The 18,479-nt window shown below is 41.1% G+C and overlaps 1 protein-coding gene across 1 annotated transcript in view; it reads left to right on the forward strand.

Annotated features, from left to right (window-relative positions):
* Positions 1-989: 989 nt before the first annotated feature.
* The window catches only part of GFPT1 (glutamine--fructose-6-phosphate transaminase 1), a 57,632-nt gene continuing 40,142 nt past the window's right edge, over positions 990-18,479 (forward strand). The window contains exons 1-3 of the mRNA XM_023515300.1: positions 990-1,158; positions 11,929-12,036; positions 13,715-13,822. Coding sequence (XP_023371068.1) covers positions 1,152-1,158; positions 11,929-12,036; positions 13,715-13,822 — 223 coding nt within the window. The 5' untranslated portion in view covers positions 990-1,151. The remainder of the gene's footprint in view (positions 1,159-11,928; positions 12,037-13,714; positions 13,823-18,479) is intronic.

Raw genomic sequence — 18,479 nt, forward strand, 5'->3', positions numbered from 1 at the left:
GGCTGGGGATTCGAACCCGCCACCTTAGGTGTACGTGGCTGGCGCCTTAGCCGGTTGAGCTATAGGCACCGAGCCAACATCTAAATCTTCTTAAAGCAAATGCCCATGTAATTCTCAGAAATACTGTCACTCCCTAATCAAGTCCCTAGGCAGGATAGTGCATTAGTCCATAGAATTGATCGTTCATTAATTAAATGAGTCTTTTAAAGCTAGCAATTCCTAGTCTTCTAAGATGGGCTATCGTAGGTGGGCCAGCAGTTTCTTAAAGCCCAAACTTATGGTTGGATATATGAACCGGACGGTCCTACCTCCACTTCCACAATAAACTAGGGGTTAGGGAGGCATGGCTGAAAGTGGGGATGGGGTGCGAAGGGCTTTTAGAGGTCAAGCATATTACACAGAGCTTAAGTAGGAAATTGAATTGCCTGTCACCAGAAAGACTGACGGAACCTGAATGGCAGGCACTTTGCAGTCAAAGATTTTGGCACCTCCCTCCTTCCACCTCACCCAGTTGTTTGCAGTTTTTCTGCAGCTCTATGTCCCTTTTCCACCCTGATTTTTTTTTGTCCCCCAGGATCCTCTTTTCATCTCTCCTGCTTTTTTCCTACTCTTCCCCCGTTCCGTGGGGTGTTGGAACTTGGGGCCTGAGGTTGCACTGGGCGTGCTCCCCGATCTATTTGCTCTGATAAGTATTTCATCCTATTTCTGTCATTCCTTGAACAAGCACCGAATTTCTTCCTCCTCACCACCGGTTTTCTGCCCCCGGGAGGGCGGATCCAGGAACTCCAGGCGGATGTAGCCACGAGTCGCTGCCACGTCTCCGCCGCCAACAGTCCTACGCCTGCGTGGGCTCCGAGGGCGGGGCAGCGCGGGGAGGCGGGACCTGCGCCTGAGCGACACGGACGTGGACCAATGGTGCCTGCTGACGGCGGCGCGGTGCGTGCTGAGGGGCGGGGCCCGACGGCGGTTGCTGGTATAGCCAGGGAGGCTGAGAGGCTTGTCTTTGCCGCGGCGGTCGCATCTCGGAGGGAGTCGTGTCGGCACCACCTCGGATCTTGAGCGCTGCGGTCGTCCCAGAAGCTAGTGTGTGTGCGTGTCCCTGATCCCGCCAGCTGCTCTCCTTTCACCGTGCGGACCCTGCCTCCTGCATCATGTGCGGTAAGGGAGCCGGGGGCGGGGGGCGTGTTGTGGGGCGGTGCTGGGGTGCGGTGCTGGCGCCGCCGTGGCCCAAGAAGCGGGAGTGAGCAGGGTGCGAAGTCTGGGTAATGGGCGAGGGGCGTCCCCCGGTGGCTGCGGGTGCTGGGGCCCGAGCTGGCATCTGTGGGCGGGAGGGGGGCTGGTGGCCCGATGGAAGGCACCTGAGAAGAGGGCGGGCCCTAGAGGGAAGATTGTGGCCCGACGGGGGCGTCTTTGCGTAAAGGAACCGAGAGGGGAGAGAAATGAGAAACGCATCTACTGGGAGAAAGGAGGGGAGGGCTGAGGGAATTGAGGTGTGGAGGGGGTGCCTTCCAAAGGGGTCCTTCCAGGTGAGGGAGGCAACCTGTGGAACATCGGGTGAGGTCTTTTGACTTACCTTACGTTCTTTTAAGGTTTACCTTTCAAAAAATATTTTAGTTGCCTTTTTTTAAGGCAGGCCCAATACAAAAAAGACTCTAGCTAGAACTACCACAACAGCATTAAAGGTGATCCTACTTCCTGCTACCCCTTGTGTCCTCCGAAACCATTGCTAATGAGTAACTTGGTGAGTGGGCTTAGTTCCTAACCTTTGGTGGAGGAGGCGTGGAAATATCTGTGGCAATGATTTTACAGAATGGACCATTTGTGTGTGCACCTATTTAAAAATACTAGCTATGAACAACATTTATGTATCCCTTGCATGAGCACCCATTTAAAATAGTAGTTACGAAAAATTTCACAAATGTCTTTCCTAGAACACTTTAAAAAAGTAAAGTTAGGCCGTTATTTCATGTTTTGAGAGTTAGTCATTTTATTAGTGAAAGGTGTTGCGAGATGGTATCTGACATGATTGATGTTAAATCTGTCATGACTCTGAAATTAATATTAACTTGGCCATTGTCAGTAAAAAGAATTGCATTCTTACCTTTGTTACTGAAATTTACAAGAGGCTTTATCCTTGGAAGAAGCACGCTTTTTAAAGAGAAGTAAAGTTCTAATAGAATTGAAGTTATCTTGGAAACTTACTCTTTGCAGCCTTTTCCATGAAGGAACTGATCAGGAGGTGGATTATACTCATAAGTGTATATTTTTCCTGTATTTAACTTTATGCTAATTTCAGCTTCTGAAAATGAGGAGCAGGTTTAAATTTAGAGTAGATTAAAAAAAAAACCCACATAAAAACAGAAACACCTATAAATAGCATACTGAAATTATTAGAGTCAAGCTGACTTCAGAATCAGTTATACTTTTGTAGTGTGTAGTTAGTGTAATGGTTTTGCAGAATACATTTACAAACTGATTAATCACTAGTATGCTTCGTTTGGTAATTAACTGTTCCTAACAGAAAAGTGTGTGCCTAACCAAGTACCCGACATTTTGGTTCTATGTCATCTTGCTCTGGGAATAAAGAAAAGTAGTCAGAGTAGTATAAAATTAAAAAAAGATTTGGTTTAGAAAAGGTTCAAGTAAGGTTGAGGCTTTCAGAGTGGAGACCAAATTTTGGGAGTTTTCACACAGTTGGAATCTCCATTCCACAGAGTTTTACTGCTAAGGAAATAGGTTATGAAGAATAAATAAAAATTTAATATTATGTTTGAGGAATTTCTAAGGTCCTGCTTTTAACTCAGACTAGAATTTTGCATGTGTCCAGGAATAGCGTTCAGAATTTTTTCTTTTCTAATGTAAATTGTAAAAGTTAAGATGAGTTTATTATTTTCCTTCCATGTCTTTTTTTTTTTTTTGAGACAGAGTTTCACTATGTAATCTTTGGTAGAATGCTGTGGTGTCACAGCTCACAGCAACAATCTCCACTTGGGTTTAAGCGATTCTCTTGCCTTGGCTTCCCAAGTAGCTAGGACTACAGGCACATGCCACAATGCCTGGCTATTTTTTGTTGTAGTTGTGATTGTTGTTCAGCTGGCCCAGTCTGGGTTCGAACCCGCCAGCCCTGGCTTTATCGTAACCACTGTACTATGGGCACTGAGCTTCCTTTCCATGTCTTAATTATTGAACTATCCTTTTAGAAAAAGATGTAGCTCAGGCTGGTCTCAAATTGGTGAGCTCAGGTGATCCATCTGCCTTAACCTCTCACAGTTGCTAGGATTACAGGTGTGAGCCACTGCTCTCAGCCTTAAATGTGTTAATAATAAGCATTGGGCTTGCTGCCTGTGGCTCAAGTGGCTAAGGCGCCAGCCACATACACCTAAGGTGGCCGGTTCGAATCCAGCCTGGGCCCGCCAAACGACAATGATGGCTGCAACCAACAAATAGCCAGGCATTGTGGCGGGTGCCTGTGGTCCCAGCTACTTGGGAAGCTGAGGCAGGAGACTTGCTTGAGCCCCTAGGTCTTGGAGGTTGCTGTGAGCTGTGATTCCACAGCATTCTAGCCAGGGGGATAGCTTGAGGCTCTGTCTCAAAAAAAAAAAAATAAAGTTTAGAAAACAGACACATTTTTCTCTATGAGATTCACAATGCTTATTATTTTTTTTTATCTTCCTCTTATTCTTGGTTCTTTGGAATACACCTTATCTTTTTCATTTGTATTATTTTTGGTTTGTTGAGGGGCAGTCAAATTGTGTAAACTACCCCCAGCTTTTAACAGATTTTGCTGTTTTTATAAAAGTGGGGTTATAGAAAAAGTGGGGTTATACACTTCTGATCTGGTGGTGTATATAAATGGAAGTTTTGTAAATGGGGTCCTTGCAATTTACAAGTATCTTGAAATGAATCCTTCAAAAATCTTCTGTAATTTTACTGTCCATATGGCTTTGGGGATAATTGAGGAGTGCTAAAATTTGCTACTAGCATTAGTATAAAACTGGTAGTGTTAGCATAACCTTAGAAATCATACTGGATATAAAGAAGTTGTGAGAAAATAAATATTTAATTGCTTAATAAGCATTTCTGAAATAGTGTTCCCTGGAAAGAGAGTAGATCATAGATGCTGGTAATGAGCAGTAGAAAGGGCAAAGAGTTTTATAACTTACAAGGCTGGAAATTCTACTCTTGGCAATTCACAATTAGCAAGATTAAAGGTTCTAAAATGTTCTAAAAATAAACCTGTTAACTTTGTTTAACCTAATATTTTTTAAACCTTTATGAAAAATTTTCTTCACCTATTTAGTATCCTGTGGAATAATGTTCTGTTTCTGTGGTTTGGGAATTTTTGACAGTGTATTTCAAATGCCTACAAAGTGATAGAAGATACTTAAAGCTATTTGAAGTGCTGGCTTTGTACTTGGCACTCTGCCCTTTAGAGAGATGACTAAAGTAAAGGAGTTGCCTTCAAGGAATTGCATTTTAAAATGAATGCACGTGCAACAGCTGTAGGTGATGATACACAGCCCTTGTTCATTGCCCTGTCCTAGACCACAAGTGGAATGAGTAGAAATTCAGAGATTGAGGAGTTCTGGGTTTTATGTCTGTGTTTGCCCAGTAATGTTCTGGATGTTGGGGTGGGATTATTTGAGGAATAATGCTGGTTGGTAGAGAATTAGCCTACCGTGAGAAGTAGTCATTGGTGCCATGAATGGAGGCAGAAATAGGTTGAGAACTGCCAGTGTCAGGGTGGGGAGTTGAAGGAGGAAATGCGAGCGCCAGGAAAAGAAACCAAAGAACAGTGGTTAAAGGCAGGAGTTCCAAGGTAATATATTGCCTTGGACAGAGTGCAGAATAGAAGATCATTCATATTCATTACAGTAGAGAGAAATTGATTGGATTTGGCTATGAGGAAATCATTAGAGAATTTGCACATATGAGGGCAGAAGGGGTGGAGTTTGTTGAGGGGGAGGTTTGCAAGTAATACCAACAAGAAGAGGGAGTATTGTGGGACTGAGGTCCCCTGGGAGTGCTGGAAAGTGGAGTTTTGGAGCTATGGTTCTTGATCCTTAACTGTGAAATTGTTACAGGGTGTTGATTGCGTGATTCATACTCTACATGTTATGAATAAAAATTGTTCTAGATCATTGAATAATAAAAATTTAAATCACTGTGTAGGAATCTCAGAACATTTTGATGTTAATAAAAGGATTCTATATTTACAAAGTTGGAGAATAACTCAGGTTACGAGAGTTACAAACAGGAGAGCCTAGCTTCAGAAGTAACGTGTGCAATATGTCTTTTGAGTTTGTAAGGAAGGATGAGAAGTATATATGGTGTTAATACTGTTGAAGATGAAGCTTTAATTCTATAAAGTGAGGCTATGCCGAAAATATAAAGGAAGCCGGGAAGAGAGAAATGGGGATTTGAGGGCAGCGCATATCCTGGACTCTAAAATAATACCTAAAATAATTGAAAGTTAGATAAGTGATGAATTAATAGAATTGGTTGGGACTCACCTGTGGCTCCGTGAGTAGGGCACTGGCCCCATATACCAAGGGTGGCAGGTTCAAACCCAGCCCCGGCCAAACTGCAACAAAAAATAGCCAGGTGTTGTGGCGGGTGCCTGCAGTCCTAGCCTCTTGGGAGGCTGAGGCAAGAGAATTGCCTAAGCTCAAGAGCTAGAGGTTGCTGTGAGCTGTGATGTCACGGCACTCTAACGAGGGTGACAAAATGAGACTCCATCTCTTTAAAAAAAAAAAAAGAGAGATTGGTTAGCATTTGAGTGAGCCCATCTGAAAGTGGACTGACATGGATGAATGAGTTGTGCATGGCTCTCATAGTTCAGGGAGAAGTACTCAGGGATGTAGGAGTCAGAACACAGTGGGCCCAGAATGACTGACTTGGCAGGATGATGAACAATTGTGGTCAGATGACTGGTCAAAGAGAAGTGAGGGAGATGTGGTATTTGAAGGTTTGTGAGCAGGAAGTGAGTGAATACTTTTATCTCAAGAAAGATGATGACATAGGTAGGCTGTGGGGGTATGTATGATTAGAGATGTTGGGGCTTAAACAGTGCTTTGAGCTCCAGAATGTTAAATGTGCAAGAGAGGTGTCATGAAGCCCCCTTTCAGTGTCAACTGGTAAAATTAACAACAGAGTAGGGGAGACACAAACCAGCATTTTGTAAATAGGAAAATGATATAAAGCAATAATTAAAGACACACAAAGAATTAAAATCTTCTTTGTGTCCCTCTGTATAATTTTTCTTTGTGCTTTTAGGATTATAGAAAATGTATCTCAAGTAATACTTCATCTTTTCAAGGAATCTTATTGAATGTGACTCTGTAATTATACTGTTGAATATTTTTATGATGAGCATCTAATTGATGTGTTAGGTTTAATTGCAGCATTGTTTGTAATTGCAAAGAGTTAAAAAAATCTCAGTAGGGAAATAGTTATATAATATAGGGTAAATCTATTATAGACTAGTATTCAGCCATTAAGTAGAATAAGGCAGATGTGCATGTACTGATAGAGAAAAATCTCCAATATCTTAAAAATAGTATAGGCCAAGTGTGGTGGTTCATCTCAGGGATTTGGGAGGCTGAGGCAGGAGGATCACTTGAGGCCAGGAGTTTGAGGCCATCATGAACAATATTGCAAGACCTTGTCCCTATAAGAAAAGAGAAAAAGAATACAGAAGGACACATTCACACACATATATAGATAGTATCATCATATTTATGTATTTTAAAAAAGCTCTTTAAAACCAAATATATCTAGGTTCATATCTGTAGAAAAATATGGGACAGTGTGGAAGGGCTTAACTGTGGTTACTCTGAGGAAGGGATTGGAACCTGTGAGGAGGTAAAAGGGGGGATTTTTCACACTTTATAACAACCATGTAGTTTGAATTTTTAATAATGAATTTGTAACTTACGTTATAAGAAAAATAAATTTTAAGTGACATTGCAGATGGATTTTGTTTAGAAGGTATTGAGTTTACAGAAAGAATTTGAACACTTATTTTGTGTAGGGTGCCAAAGTATTGATGTTGTTAAATGAAAAAATATACAAAAACTAAAGTTTTATTTTATAAGAACAAATTCATCCAGTCATAGGAATTTTAATGATTTGACTAGTCAGTTAAGTTGTATTTAATTTTCATTTCAATAAAGTTTAACAGTTGGCTCAGCACCTGTAGCTCAAGCGGCTAAGGCACCAGCCATATACACCAGAGCTGGTGGGTTCTAATCCAGCCCTGGCCTGCCAAACAACAATGACAACTACAACCAAAAAATAGCCAGGTGTTGTGGTGGGTGCCTATAGTCCCAGCTACTTGAGAGGCTGAGGCAAGAGAAATGCTTAAGCCCAGGAGTTGGAGGTTGCTGTGAGCTGTGATGCCATAGCACTCTACCCAGGGTGACTACTTGAGGCTCTGTCTCAAAATAAATAAATAAATAAATAAAAAATAAAGTTTAACAGCCTTTACTTGTAAACCAGCTGTGTCTAGCCTGTGATCCAGGTTGCATCTGAAATTTTCTTAGCAAAGTGCTCGAAATAATAAGTGCTTTTATATCATTGAATTTAAGTTGCCATTTTCCAAAAACCATGGCTGTAGGTACAAACATCTGCTTTAGATTAGGAGATCTAATCTTTACTCCAAACATACTCCATTAACACATTATTGACCGGCAGAAACTATCTGTGTTACTGCGTAAGTCATGACTGGTCAGCAATATGTTAATAAGAAAGCTTATACTTTGGAAATGCATGCTGATTTGGGAGTACAAAATCTGTGCTCATATGAGTACTGAATTGAGTTATAAATACTTCCTTGGTGAACATGTCCTGCATGCCTGATTGGTTAGGTATTTGCTGCCATTATATTTTCCTAGCTACCCCAAGATTACATATAACCCACTAATTCCAGTAGGTGGACTGTCTTGGGTCAACAGCGCTCTCAAGGGGCAGGTCTGTAAAACTGACAGATTCAGCTTCTTAGCTCCCATTTTCCTAGTCTTCCTTCTTCCAGTGCTATTACATAGAGCTTAGAAAATTTCTCTGCGGGTGTCTTGGTGTCCTTCATCTTTTTTTCCTTTCAGTTTTTGCCCAGTTATATAAGGAGAAATGTTGCTCCTACTTCTGCTCCCCCTATTCCTCTTTTTTTGTTCCAATAATGAACAAAAAATGGCAGAACTAATTAATTTATTGGTAATAGTAGTTCCTCCTCTATCAAGGAAAAGGAAGATTTTGAATTGGAATTTGATAGGTGATGGTTCATTGAAATAAGATGCTGCTGGTCAGGTGGTGCCTGTGGCTCTTTGGGTAGGGCACTGGCCCCATATACCAAGGGAGGGGGGTTCAAACCCAACCCTAGCCAAACTGCAACCAAAAAATAGCTAGGCATTGTGGTGGGCACCGGTAGTCCCAGCTGCTTGGGAGGCTGAGGCAAGAAAATTGCCTAAGTCCAGGAGTTGGAGGTTGCTGTAAACTGTGTGATGCCATGGCACTCTACCCAGGACGATAAAGTGAGACTCTGTTTCTACCAAAAAAAAAAAAGTGCTGCTGATGGGAAACTGTATCATCATTTAATCGACCACTTAATGGACCACAAAGAAAGGAAATATGCATGTTTTAACATTGATGCTGTCAGTATTTTAGTCTTAGAAAAACTACTGAAGATGCTTTCATAATATCTGACTGCTTTTACTCTAAGCCAGTGGTTCTCAACCTTCCTAATGCCCACACTTTAATACAGTTCCTCATGTTGTGGTGACCCCCCCAACCATAAAATTATTTTTGTTACTACATCATAACTGTAATTTTGTTACTGTTATGAATCATAATGTAAATATCTGACCTGCAGGATGCATTTTCATGTTTACAAAGGGGTCGCAACCCACAGGTTGAGAACCGCTGCTCTAAGCCAATGATGAATCTTAGCACCACTAACAGGTGCTACCAGACAATATACATACATGCTTATGATTATTCTTGCCTGAAATTATTAACCCATCTCAAGCCTTTATGTCTGCCTTCCAGTTTATAGGGAATGCAAGGGATATGGGAACTGGTTAGACCACACAGTGTAGAAACATTAGATAAAGCCAAGTGGAGAGGCAGTCAATAAGAAAATTTGCCTTGGGGAAAACGTGGTGGGGGAGACCATTCCAGATCTGAATAGACTTAAGAAACCTAACAATCAAACGTGACATGTAATCCTCTGTGTGATCCTAGAATGAACAAACCAGCTGTAAAAGTTATTTTATTTATTTGAGACAGAGTCTCAGTTGCTCTTGGTAGAGACCTCAATCTCTTGGGCTTAAGCTGTTCTCTTGCCTCAGCTTCCCAAGTAGCTGGGACTACAAGTGCCCATCACAACTCCTGGATATTTTATTGTTGTTGTTGTCATTGTTGTTTAGCAGGCCTGGGCTGGGTTCAAATCTGCCAGCCCTCGTGCATCTGGCCGGTGCTCTAACCACCGAGCTATGGTGCTGGGCCTGTAAAAGTTTTTTTATAGTAGGGAAAATTAGAATTTGAGCATTGTATTAAGTGATAATAGAGCATTGTCGTCTTAGGTATGATAATAATGTTATAGTATTATAGAAAACTGTCCTTAATATTTTGTTACTTTTTTTTTTTTTTTTGAGGCAGTTTTACTCTTGCCCAGGCTAAAGTGCTATGCTGATAGCTCACAGCAACCTCAAATTCTTGGGTTTAAGCAATGTTCCTGCCTCAACTTCCCTCCTGAGTAGCTGGGTACCCACCACAATATCAGGCTAATTTTTCTGAGATGGGATCTTGCTTTTGGTTAGGCTGGTCTCAATCTCCTGACCTCAAGTGATCCTACCCTCTTGGCCTCCCAGAGCACTAAATAGTTCTGAACCACTGTGCCCAGCCAGCTTTTATTAATACTGGACAATGTACTCTGAAAATAAGACCTCTTACCAGTTTCAATTTGGTAGATACAAAAAGTATGCAGAACAAAATTGTGTACATGTTTTTTATAACAAAAAAGCAAAGATCTAGAAGAGAAGTGCAGTCTATAGAGGTATCAAAAAGTGTTAAGTCTTTAAGGAATGGCTCTAAAACAATCAGGTAGGAATCCTCAGAAACTGCAGAATATCACGGTAGAGGTGATTGTAGATATTCTCGAATCTCAGAGGTAGGAAATACTTGACACTTGTGTTGTTATTCCTCTTGTAATAGGAGTGGTGTTAATCAATCATAGCTTTCACCAAATCCTTTTATAGGTATTCTCTACAGTCACTACTATTATAATTAATATCTTTTTGGCATTTGCTATGGAATCGATTTTATCATCTCTCAATTAAAGCCATTCATTCACCAAAGGCAAAGCTAAAACAGGGTGGGATAATGGAACATTTAGGGACACATAAGAGTTAAAGGAATTCATAGAATTTCTTCAACACAAGAGTACTCTTTATTTTAATTTTTTTCGTCTTAACCATATTACTTCATTTTATTTTATTTTTTGAGACAGAGTCTCACTATGTCACCCTTAGTAGTGTGCTATGGCATCGCAGCTCACAGCAACCTTAAACTTTTGGGCTTAAGTGATTCTCTTGCCTCAGCCTCCCAAGAAGCTGGGGACTACAGGTGCCCGCCATAGTGCCTGGCTATTTTTTGTTACTGTTGCAGTTGTCATTGTTGTTTTAGCTGGCTGGGTTTCCACATCCATGCAAGCATCTGCAGTTTTGAGACTTTTTTTTTTTTTTTTTTTTTTTGAGACAGAGCCTCAAGCTGTCGCCCTGGCTAGAGTGCCATGGCATCACAGCTCATAGCAACCTCCAACTCCTGGGCTCATGCCAGTCTCCTGCCTCAGCCTCTCAAGTAGCTGGGACCACAGGCGCCTGCCACACGCCCAGCTATTTTTTGGTTGCAGCCGTCATTGTTGTTGGTGGGCCCGGGCTGGATTCGAACCCGCCACCTTGGGTGTATGTGGCTGGCACCTTAGCCACTTGAGCCACAGGCACTGAGCCAGTTTTGAGACTTTGTGATGAGGGCCAGTCTCACTGGGGTTAGATAATATCTCAGGGTGGTTTTGAGTTGAACTTCTCTAATTATTAGGGATGCTGAGCATTTTTTTCCATATATTTATTATCAACTATTTTTCTCTTGCAGTTGTCATTGTTGCTTAGCCAGCCTGGGCTGAGTTTTAACCGGTCAGCCTAGGTGTATGTGGCTGGTGCTGTAACCACTGTGTGCTAAGGGTGCTGAGCCTAAACGTTTCTTTTCATAAGGAATGAAGACTAGTCATTCTAGAGTTCTAGCCCACAGAATTAAACTCCTTATGAATCAGTGAAATTATAGTGAAATGTAGTGAAGAAAAAGGAAAGTTTTATTATAAACAGCTTGAACATATATTTTTGTATAATTTGCAGTTTTTATAATTTTAAGCTACATCCACTCTGGTGAAAGCATAATCATGGAAAACATCAGATAATTTCCTTTGTTCTGTTACTTGTGTTCTGTTACCTCTCTTTTTTTGGTTCAGTCCACATTGTACTAAACTTTTTTTTTTTTTTTTTTTTAAAGACAGAGCCTTGCTCTGTTGCCTTGGGTGGAGTACAGAGGTATCATTATAACTCATTGCATCTTCAAACTCTTGGGCTCAAGCCATCTTCTTGCCTCAGCCTCCCAAGTAGTTGGGATGCTAGGTGTGTGCACAATATGCAGCTCATTTTTCTATGTTTAGTGAGATGGGATCTTGCTCCTGCTCAGGCTGGTCTCAAGTTCCTGGGCTCAAAGCAGTTCTCCTGCCTCAGTCTCCTAGAGTGCTAGGATTACAGATGTGCGCCTCCACACCCTGCAAGAGTTTTCTTTTTAAAATATTTTTGCACACACTAGACATAATACATTTTTTTCTTTGATCAGAATTTTCACCAAATATTTGTATATTTGCAGGTATATTTGCTTACTTAAACTACCATGTTCCTCGAACGAGACGAGAAATCTTGGAGACCCTAATCAAAGGCCTTCAGAGACTGGAGTACAGAGGATATGATTCTGCTGGTTTGTAAATCTCAATAGAGAGTGTTCTATTATTTTTCAGAAGTGTGTTTTGTTGTTTGGGATGAATCTAAATCTGAAGAATTTTTATCTTTTGTCATGTTCAAAGGCTTTATGTATTTGAACAGTATTACCATGTATGGGGAGTATTGTTTTTCTTGGCAGTTGTCTTTCATTAAGAATGTCATCTGGGCTCAGTGCCTATAGCTCAACCGGCTAAGGCGCCAGCCACATACACCTAAGGTGGCGGGTTCAAATCCCCAGCCCGGACCCGCCAAACAACAATGACGGCTGCAACCAAAAAATAGCCAGGCGTTGTGGCTGGCGCCTGTGGTCCCAGCTACTTGGGAGGTGGAGGCAGGAGACTCGCTTGAGCCCAGGAGTTGGAGGTTGCTGTGAGCTGTAATGCCATGGCACTCTACCCAGAGGGACAGCTTGAGGCTCTGTCTCAAAAAAAAAAAAGAATGTCATCTGGAGCATTTCATAGAAGAGCAGAGTTCTTGAATGCCTTACTCTATAAATTCTTTTTTCTTTCCTTTACTTTTATTTTTCTCCATGAATTACATGCTTTTGGCATGTAAACTTGCCTAAGATTCTTCTATCTTAAATAAATGACAAAACAGATAAAAATAACTTTCTGGCAACATTGTGTTCTATTCTAGCTTGTCCCTCAACTGTTGAGGTTTCCCAAGAGCACTCTCAGATTCAGTGATTCCCTAGAAGGGCTTAGCATATGATTGTACTTGTGGCTGTGATTTATTAGAGCAAAAGGATCAAAAACAAAATCAGCAAAGGGAAAAAGTGCATGGACTGAAGTCTTGAGGAACTAGGCATTAACTTGTAATACATAGTACACTTCCAGTGACCTTGGACAGGATATGCTTAGTTCTTCCAGTGAATTGTGACAACACATGCGAAATGTCTACTGGGGACACTCCCTAGTGACTCAGTACTCAAGGTTTGTAGTGACTGGTCACATAGGCACCCTCTGTCTAGCACTTACTAAAATTCTAGACTCCCAGAAGTAAAGCAGATGTTCAGTATAAACCATGTTTACACTATGAGCCACTTTTAGTTAGGGTAGTAGGAATTGTCCCCAAATCCAAGTTCCTAGACCTCAGCCAAGAGCCAACTTTGAAAGCAGACCTTCCTTTAAGGAGAGCAGTGTCAGACCTGCTGTGCTCACTCTTTTCTGTACACTTAACATTGCCACCTGGCATGTATTTTCCTTAGTAATGGAAAGTCAGTTCCTTAACTCATTTGTTCTTAAAATTTTCTCCTGAGCTTCTCTGACAACACTCTTCTCATTTTTTCTCTTTTCTTTCTTTTTTTTTTTTTTTTTTGAGATAGCCTCATTATGTTGCCCTTGGTAGAGTGCTGTGGTATCACAGCTCACAGCAACCTCAAACTTTTGGGCTTAAGAGATTCTCTTGCCTCAGCCTCCCAGGTAGCCGGGACTACAGGTACCCGCTATAATGCCAGGAAGAATGGAGTTATTTTAATTTTTTTCTCTAGCAGCCACCATGGTTCTTGACATGTAATAGATTGAATTGATCAATAACTGAATTCATTAGATGAACATGTAATTTTTTTAATTAAAAATTTTTCCTCTCATTGATAATCTTAGCAATAGCCAATTTCTAAATCTTGCTTTTTTTTCTTCACCCTCTTTATGATTTAGGTGTGGGAGTCGATGGAGGTAATGACAAAGATTGGGAAGCCAATGCCTGCAAAATCCAGCTCATTAAGAAGAAAGGAAAAGTTAAGGCCCTGGATGAAGAAGTTCACAGTAATGTACTTAGTTTGACTTTTGTCCCCCTTCCCCTACTTGTTCTTCTACTCATTAAATTATACTCCTGTCCCCCATATTTTGGGACCTGTTTTAATAATGATTCTTAAAGTTGAAGGGAGGGAAGGAAAATAGTTTTGTTAGTGTTTGGACTAGTTTTTTTTTTTGAGATAGAATCTCATTATGTTGCCCTTGGTAGATGCTGTGGTATCACAGCTCACATCAACCTCAAACTCTTGGGCTTAAGAAATTCTCTTGCCTCAGCCTCCCAAGTAGCTGGGACTACAGGTCCCCACCACAGTGTCCGGCTATTTGTTTGTAGTAGTTGACATTGTTGTTTAGCAGGCTTGGGCCAGATTCAAACCTGCCAGCCCCGGGGTAGGTGGCCAGCACCCTAACCACTGAGCTATGGGCACTAAGCCTGTTTAGACTAGTTTTAAAGTATGTCTGAGCCTCAAAAATGATCACAATGACTAGGGAAGGAAATTAGGTACATTGCCCTCAGAACAATCCCAGCACTTGGGAGGCTGAGGTGGGTAGATTGCCTGAGCTCACAAATTTGAGACCTGCCTGAGCAAGAGTGAGACCCTGCCTCTAAAAAATAACAGGGCATTGTGGCAGGCACCTGTAGCCCCAGCTATTTGGAAGGCTGAGGCAAGAAGATCGCTTGAACCCAAGAGTTTGAGGTTCCTGTAAGCTAAGACACCATGGTAGTCTCCCAAGAGTAACCAAGTGAGACTCTGTCTCAAAAATAAATAAATAAATAAATAAATGCCCTCAGAACAAACACTCAGTATCTTAAAATGAAGTAGTTTCAGAACTGCTATTCCTGAGGAAAGGCCTTTAATAGGAGAAAAATTAATTTTGGTGGTGCCCTTATTCCTGAATTTGCACTTGGTAGTTGTCTTCACTTTAAACTAAAAATGCCTAGTTTTGATATACAGTCAGCCTGGATGTTGCACCTTTTGAGTAGGTCTGATACAATCAAGTAAGCATAGTGTTTTTCCTTCCTATTTTCTTTCTTCTCTGGCATAAGTAGTTGTCTAGAGATACATGCTCTGTTAAAGAAGATAGGCTTCTCAGTATTTAGTTCATAACATCATGCATATACATTTTACTTTTCATGAGAAACTTGAAAGCAAAATAGGAAATGTTGAAGTAAATTGACTGAAAAAATATTTCATAATGCTCCACAAACCCCAGGAAGCAGTAGGGGATTTATGTACCTACTCAAATGGATGCTATTGTAATCACTGTGAAAGAGGACAGGGAGGGTGGCGCCTGTGTCTCAGTGGGTAGGGCGCCGGCCCCATATATAGAGGGTGGCAGGTTTAAACCTGGCCCCAGCCAAACTGCAACAAAAAATAGCTGGGCGTTGTGGTGGATGCCTGTATTCCCAGCTACTTGGAAGGCTGAGGCAAGAGAATCGCCTAAGCCCAAGAGCTGGAGGTTGCTGTGAGCTGTGATACCATGGTCCTCTACTGAGGGCGACAAAGTGAGATTTTATCTCTAAAAAGAAAAGAAAGAGGACAGGGAGAGGAAAATGATGGATTTAGTCATTTATTTTTTCATATAAACCAAACATTTAGCTTATGTATTTCTTTAACAAATTAAATCAGTGCTTATTTTGCATATTGTGGGATAAGATTAGGTAGGAGTGAAATAGACACCCAAATAACTATACTTCAAAAATAATAGTATACATAATCCATCTGCCCTGTATTCTACATCCTGTATACAAGGCTGATTATATAGTAGGTTCTGTAGGAGAGAACAAACATTGCAGTGAGATTCATGGGAGACAAAGTTCGTACAAGTTGGAGACTGGGTGTATGGAAGGAGTGATCATTTATCAATGTTGCTTTATTCAGAATACATACCAAGAAAGAATGCATGTATGATTTTATTCATTGAGTCATCCCACAAAAACTTATCTACCATGTATACCTCTCAGTTCTCAGGAATTAAAAATAATAAAGCAATCTGATTCATTTGTTTTTTAATGAATAAATGAATGAATGAATACATGAATGAGGCAGAGTTTTGCTCAGTCACCCAGGCTGAAATGCAGTGGCAAGATCATAGCGTATTATAGCCTTGAACTCCTGGGCTTAAGTGATCTTCCCCACCTCAGTGGAACTTTCTGAGTAGCTGGGACTACAGGTCCAAGCTACCAGTCTACTGCTGCTTTTGTATAACTCAAATTTTGGTGGAAGCCAGGTTGACTACATGTCATAGATGTAATAATACAGCAGATTGTACCATTGTGATATTAATGTCAGGCTCTGGAGTCAGCCAGACTTAGGTTCAAATCCTGTTTCTACTACTTATTAGCTGTGACCTTGGACAGGTATTGTGACCTCTGTAAGCCTGTTTCTGTATCTGTAAAATGAGAACAGTGATATCTACCTCACAGAGTATTGTGAAGATTCAATAATAAAATAGATACTTATTTTTTTAAATGAACATTTATTGAGAACCTGTTACATATTAGCCATTGGTCTAGGTCCTGAGGACAAAACAGAGAACCAAAAAAAGAAATAACCCTACCTGATGGAGTTTACTGTCTACTGAGAGGACCAGACAACAACTGCATATGTAATATTAGTGATTAGTACTATGGGGAAAAAGTATGGTAGGGGTAACATTTGAATAGAGTCCATTGAGAAAGAAAATTCTGGTCGGCGATAATACCAAGTGCAAAGACTCCGGGTAGGCTTGGCCTGTTTACAGCTGAAAGTTAGGGGGCCAGAGCACAATGAGTGAAGGAGAGTGGGAGGAGGCAAAACTGTGGAGATCACTAGGACTGGGCTGGGTCATGTAGGAACTTAAGCACAATGGTTTTTGCTGTGAGTATCATGGGAAGCCATTGGAAGATGTGGTATAGGATAATGCATGACCTAACTTCTGTTTTGAAAGGACCACACTGGTTGTTGTACAAAAACCAACCAGGGTTAGGGAAGGAAGATGGACATGGGGAGACTATCTAGGGTTCTGGTGAAATAGTCTGGGTGAGAGGTGATGGTGGCTTGGGTCACAGTAATAAAGTGGTGAGAAAGAAATCTTTAGTACCTAGCACAAAGTACTCACTAAATGTTGGCTGTTATTTGTAAATGTTAGCTGTTATTAGCTGATGTATTGATAGCCTTGAGGAGTAATTGAAGAAGAATGGGAGATGAGAGTAGAAAACTAGGGGCCAGATGGGTGACAGGCCTCATATGCCATGAGAAGGTCATGGTTAGGGTGACCAGATTTTTTTTTTTTTTTTTTTTTTTGGAGACATAGCCTCAGCTGTCCCCCTGGGTAGTGTGCCTTGGCATTACAGCTCACAGCAACCTCCAACTCCTGGGCTCAAGCGAATCTCCTGCCTCCACCTCCCAAGTAGCTGGGACCACAGGCGCCCGCCACTACACCCGGCTATTTTTTGGTTGCAGCCATCATTGTTGTTTGGCGGGTCCGGGCTGGATTCGAACCCGCCACCTTTGGTCTATGTGGCTGGCGCCTTAGCCGGTTGAGCCAGGGTGTCCAGATTTTAACATCTGTGAGGCGGGACAACATGGCCAGGGGGCGGAGTTGGGGCGGGGCAGGGGACGGGGCGGGGAGGGCCTGACAACAATGCAAACTTTGATAAGCAGTTCTCGATAATCACTTTTCAGCAATTATTTATTACAGTTTAACATTATAAAATTAACAAAAATAATATAAAACTCATATTCTGGCGAAATAGCCATATGGCGGCCGAAAACCGTATATTCCCTTCTTGTTCTCCAGCCCGTTCGTACATTCTTTCCCCAAATCGGGACTTTTTTAAAATGGTGCAGGATGCAGGACAAATTGTTAAAAAGTGGGACTTTCCCGCCAAAATCGGAATGTCTGGTTACCCTAGTCATGGTGCTTTATCTTGTGAGAAAATGGTTCTCTGCTTATATGTTTGAATTTTAGGATCATTTTATAAATGTCTGTGACTGGGTTTAGAATAATTCATTTGTATAGCTAGGGTTGCAAAACAATTAAGCAATGGAAGTCTGTTTAAGGGTTTTAAATATTAGTTCCTGACCAGATTTGTGCTTTAGAATGACCTCTGCATAGCCAGTATAAAAACTATCAAGACGGCTAAAGTGCATGGACTTTCCTATTCAGACTTTGAGTACTCTGCCCTTAATTTAGACCTTGTTCTGATAGGCTATGTCATCTGGTTTCTTAGTCAAATGAAGTTTATATTTAGAAAATTAGAAGGAGGATATTACTAGTTACTACTTAGAGCTGTCTTCCCCCCCACCTCTCCTTTGGAAGAAGCAAGAAGAGATAGCTTATAGGGAAAAGAAATTGACCTGCTTTTCAAGGTAAAAGAACATCAGCCTATGCTAAACTTCCCAGTAACTCCGTATTTTCATAGCATTGTTCTGTTCTCAAGTACAGAACAGAAAATCTATTCTTTGATTTGGAAATGCTCCATAATTGCAGTTTATATTCACTGGGGACCAAAGATATTTTAGTCATAAGATTTGTGACATTGAGAAAATGAATTATTTTTATATGTCTAATTAAAATGACTGTTTTTTTCAAGCCAATAATTAAATACAGGTTTTAAAAATTACATTAATTTTTTTTTTTTTTTTTTTTGAGACAGAGCCTCAAGCTTTTGCCCTGGGTAGAG

Source organism: Otolemur garnettii, unplaced genomic scaffold, assembly GCF_000181295.1.
Source record: "Otolemur garnettii isolate 467f Iridium unplaced genomic scaffold, OtoGar3 scaffold00068, whole genome shotgun sequence".
Lineage (NCBI taxonomy): Eukaryota > Metazoa > Chordata > Mammalia > Primates > Galagidae > Otolemur > Otolemur garnettii.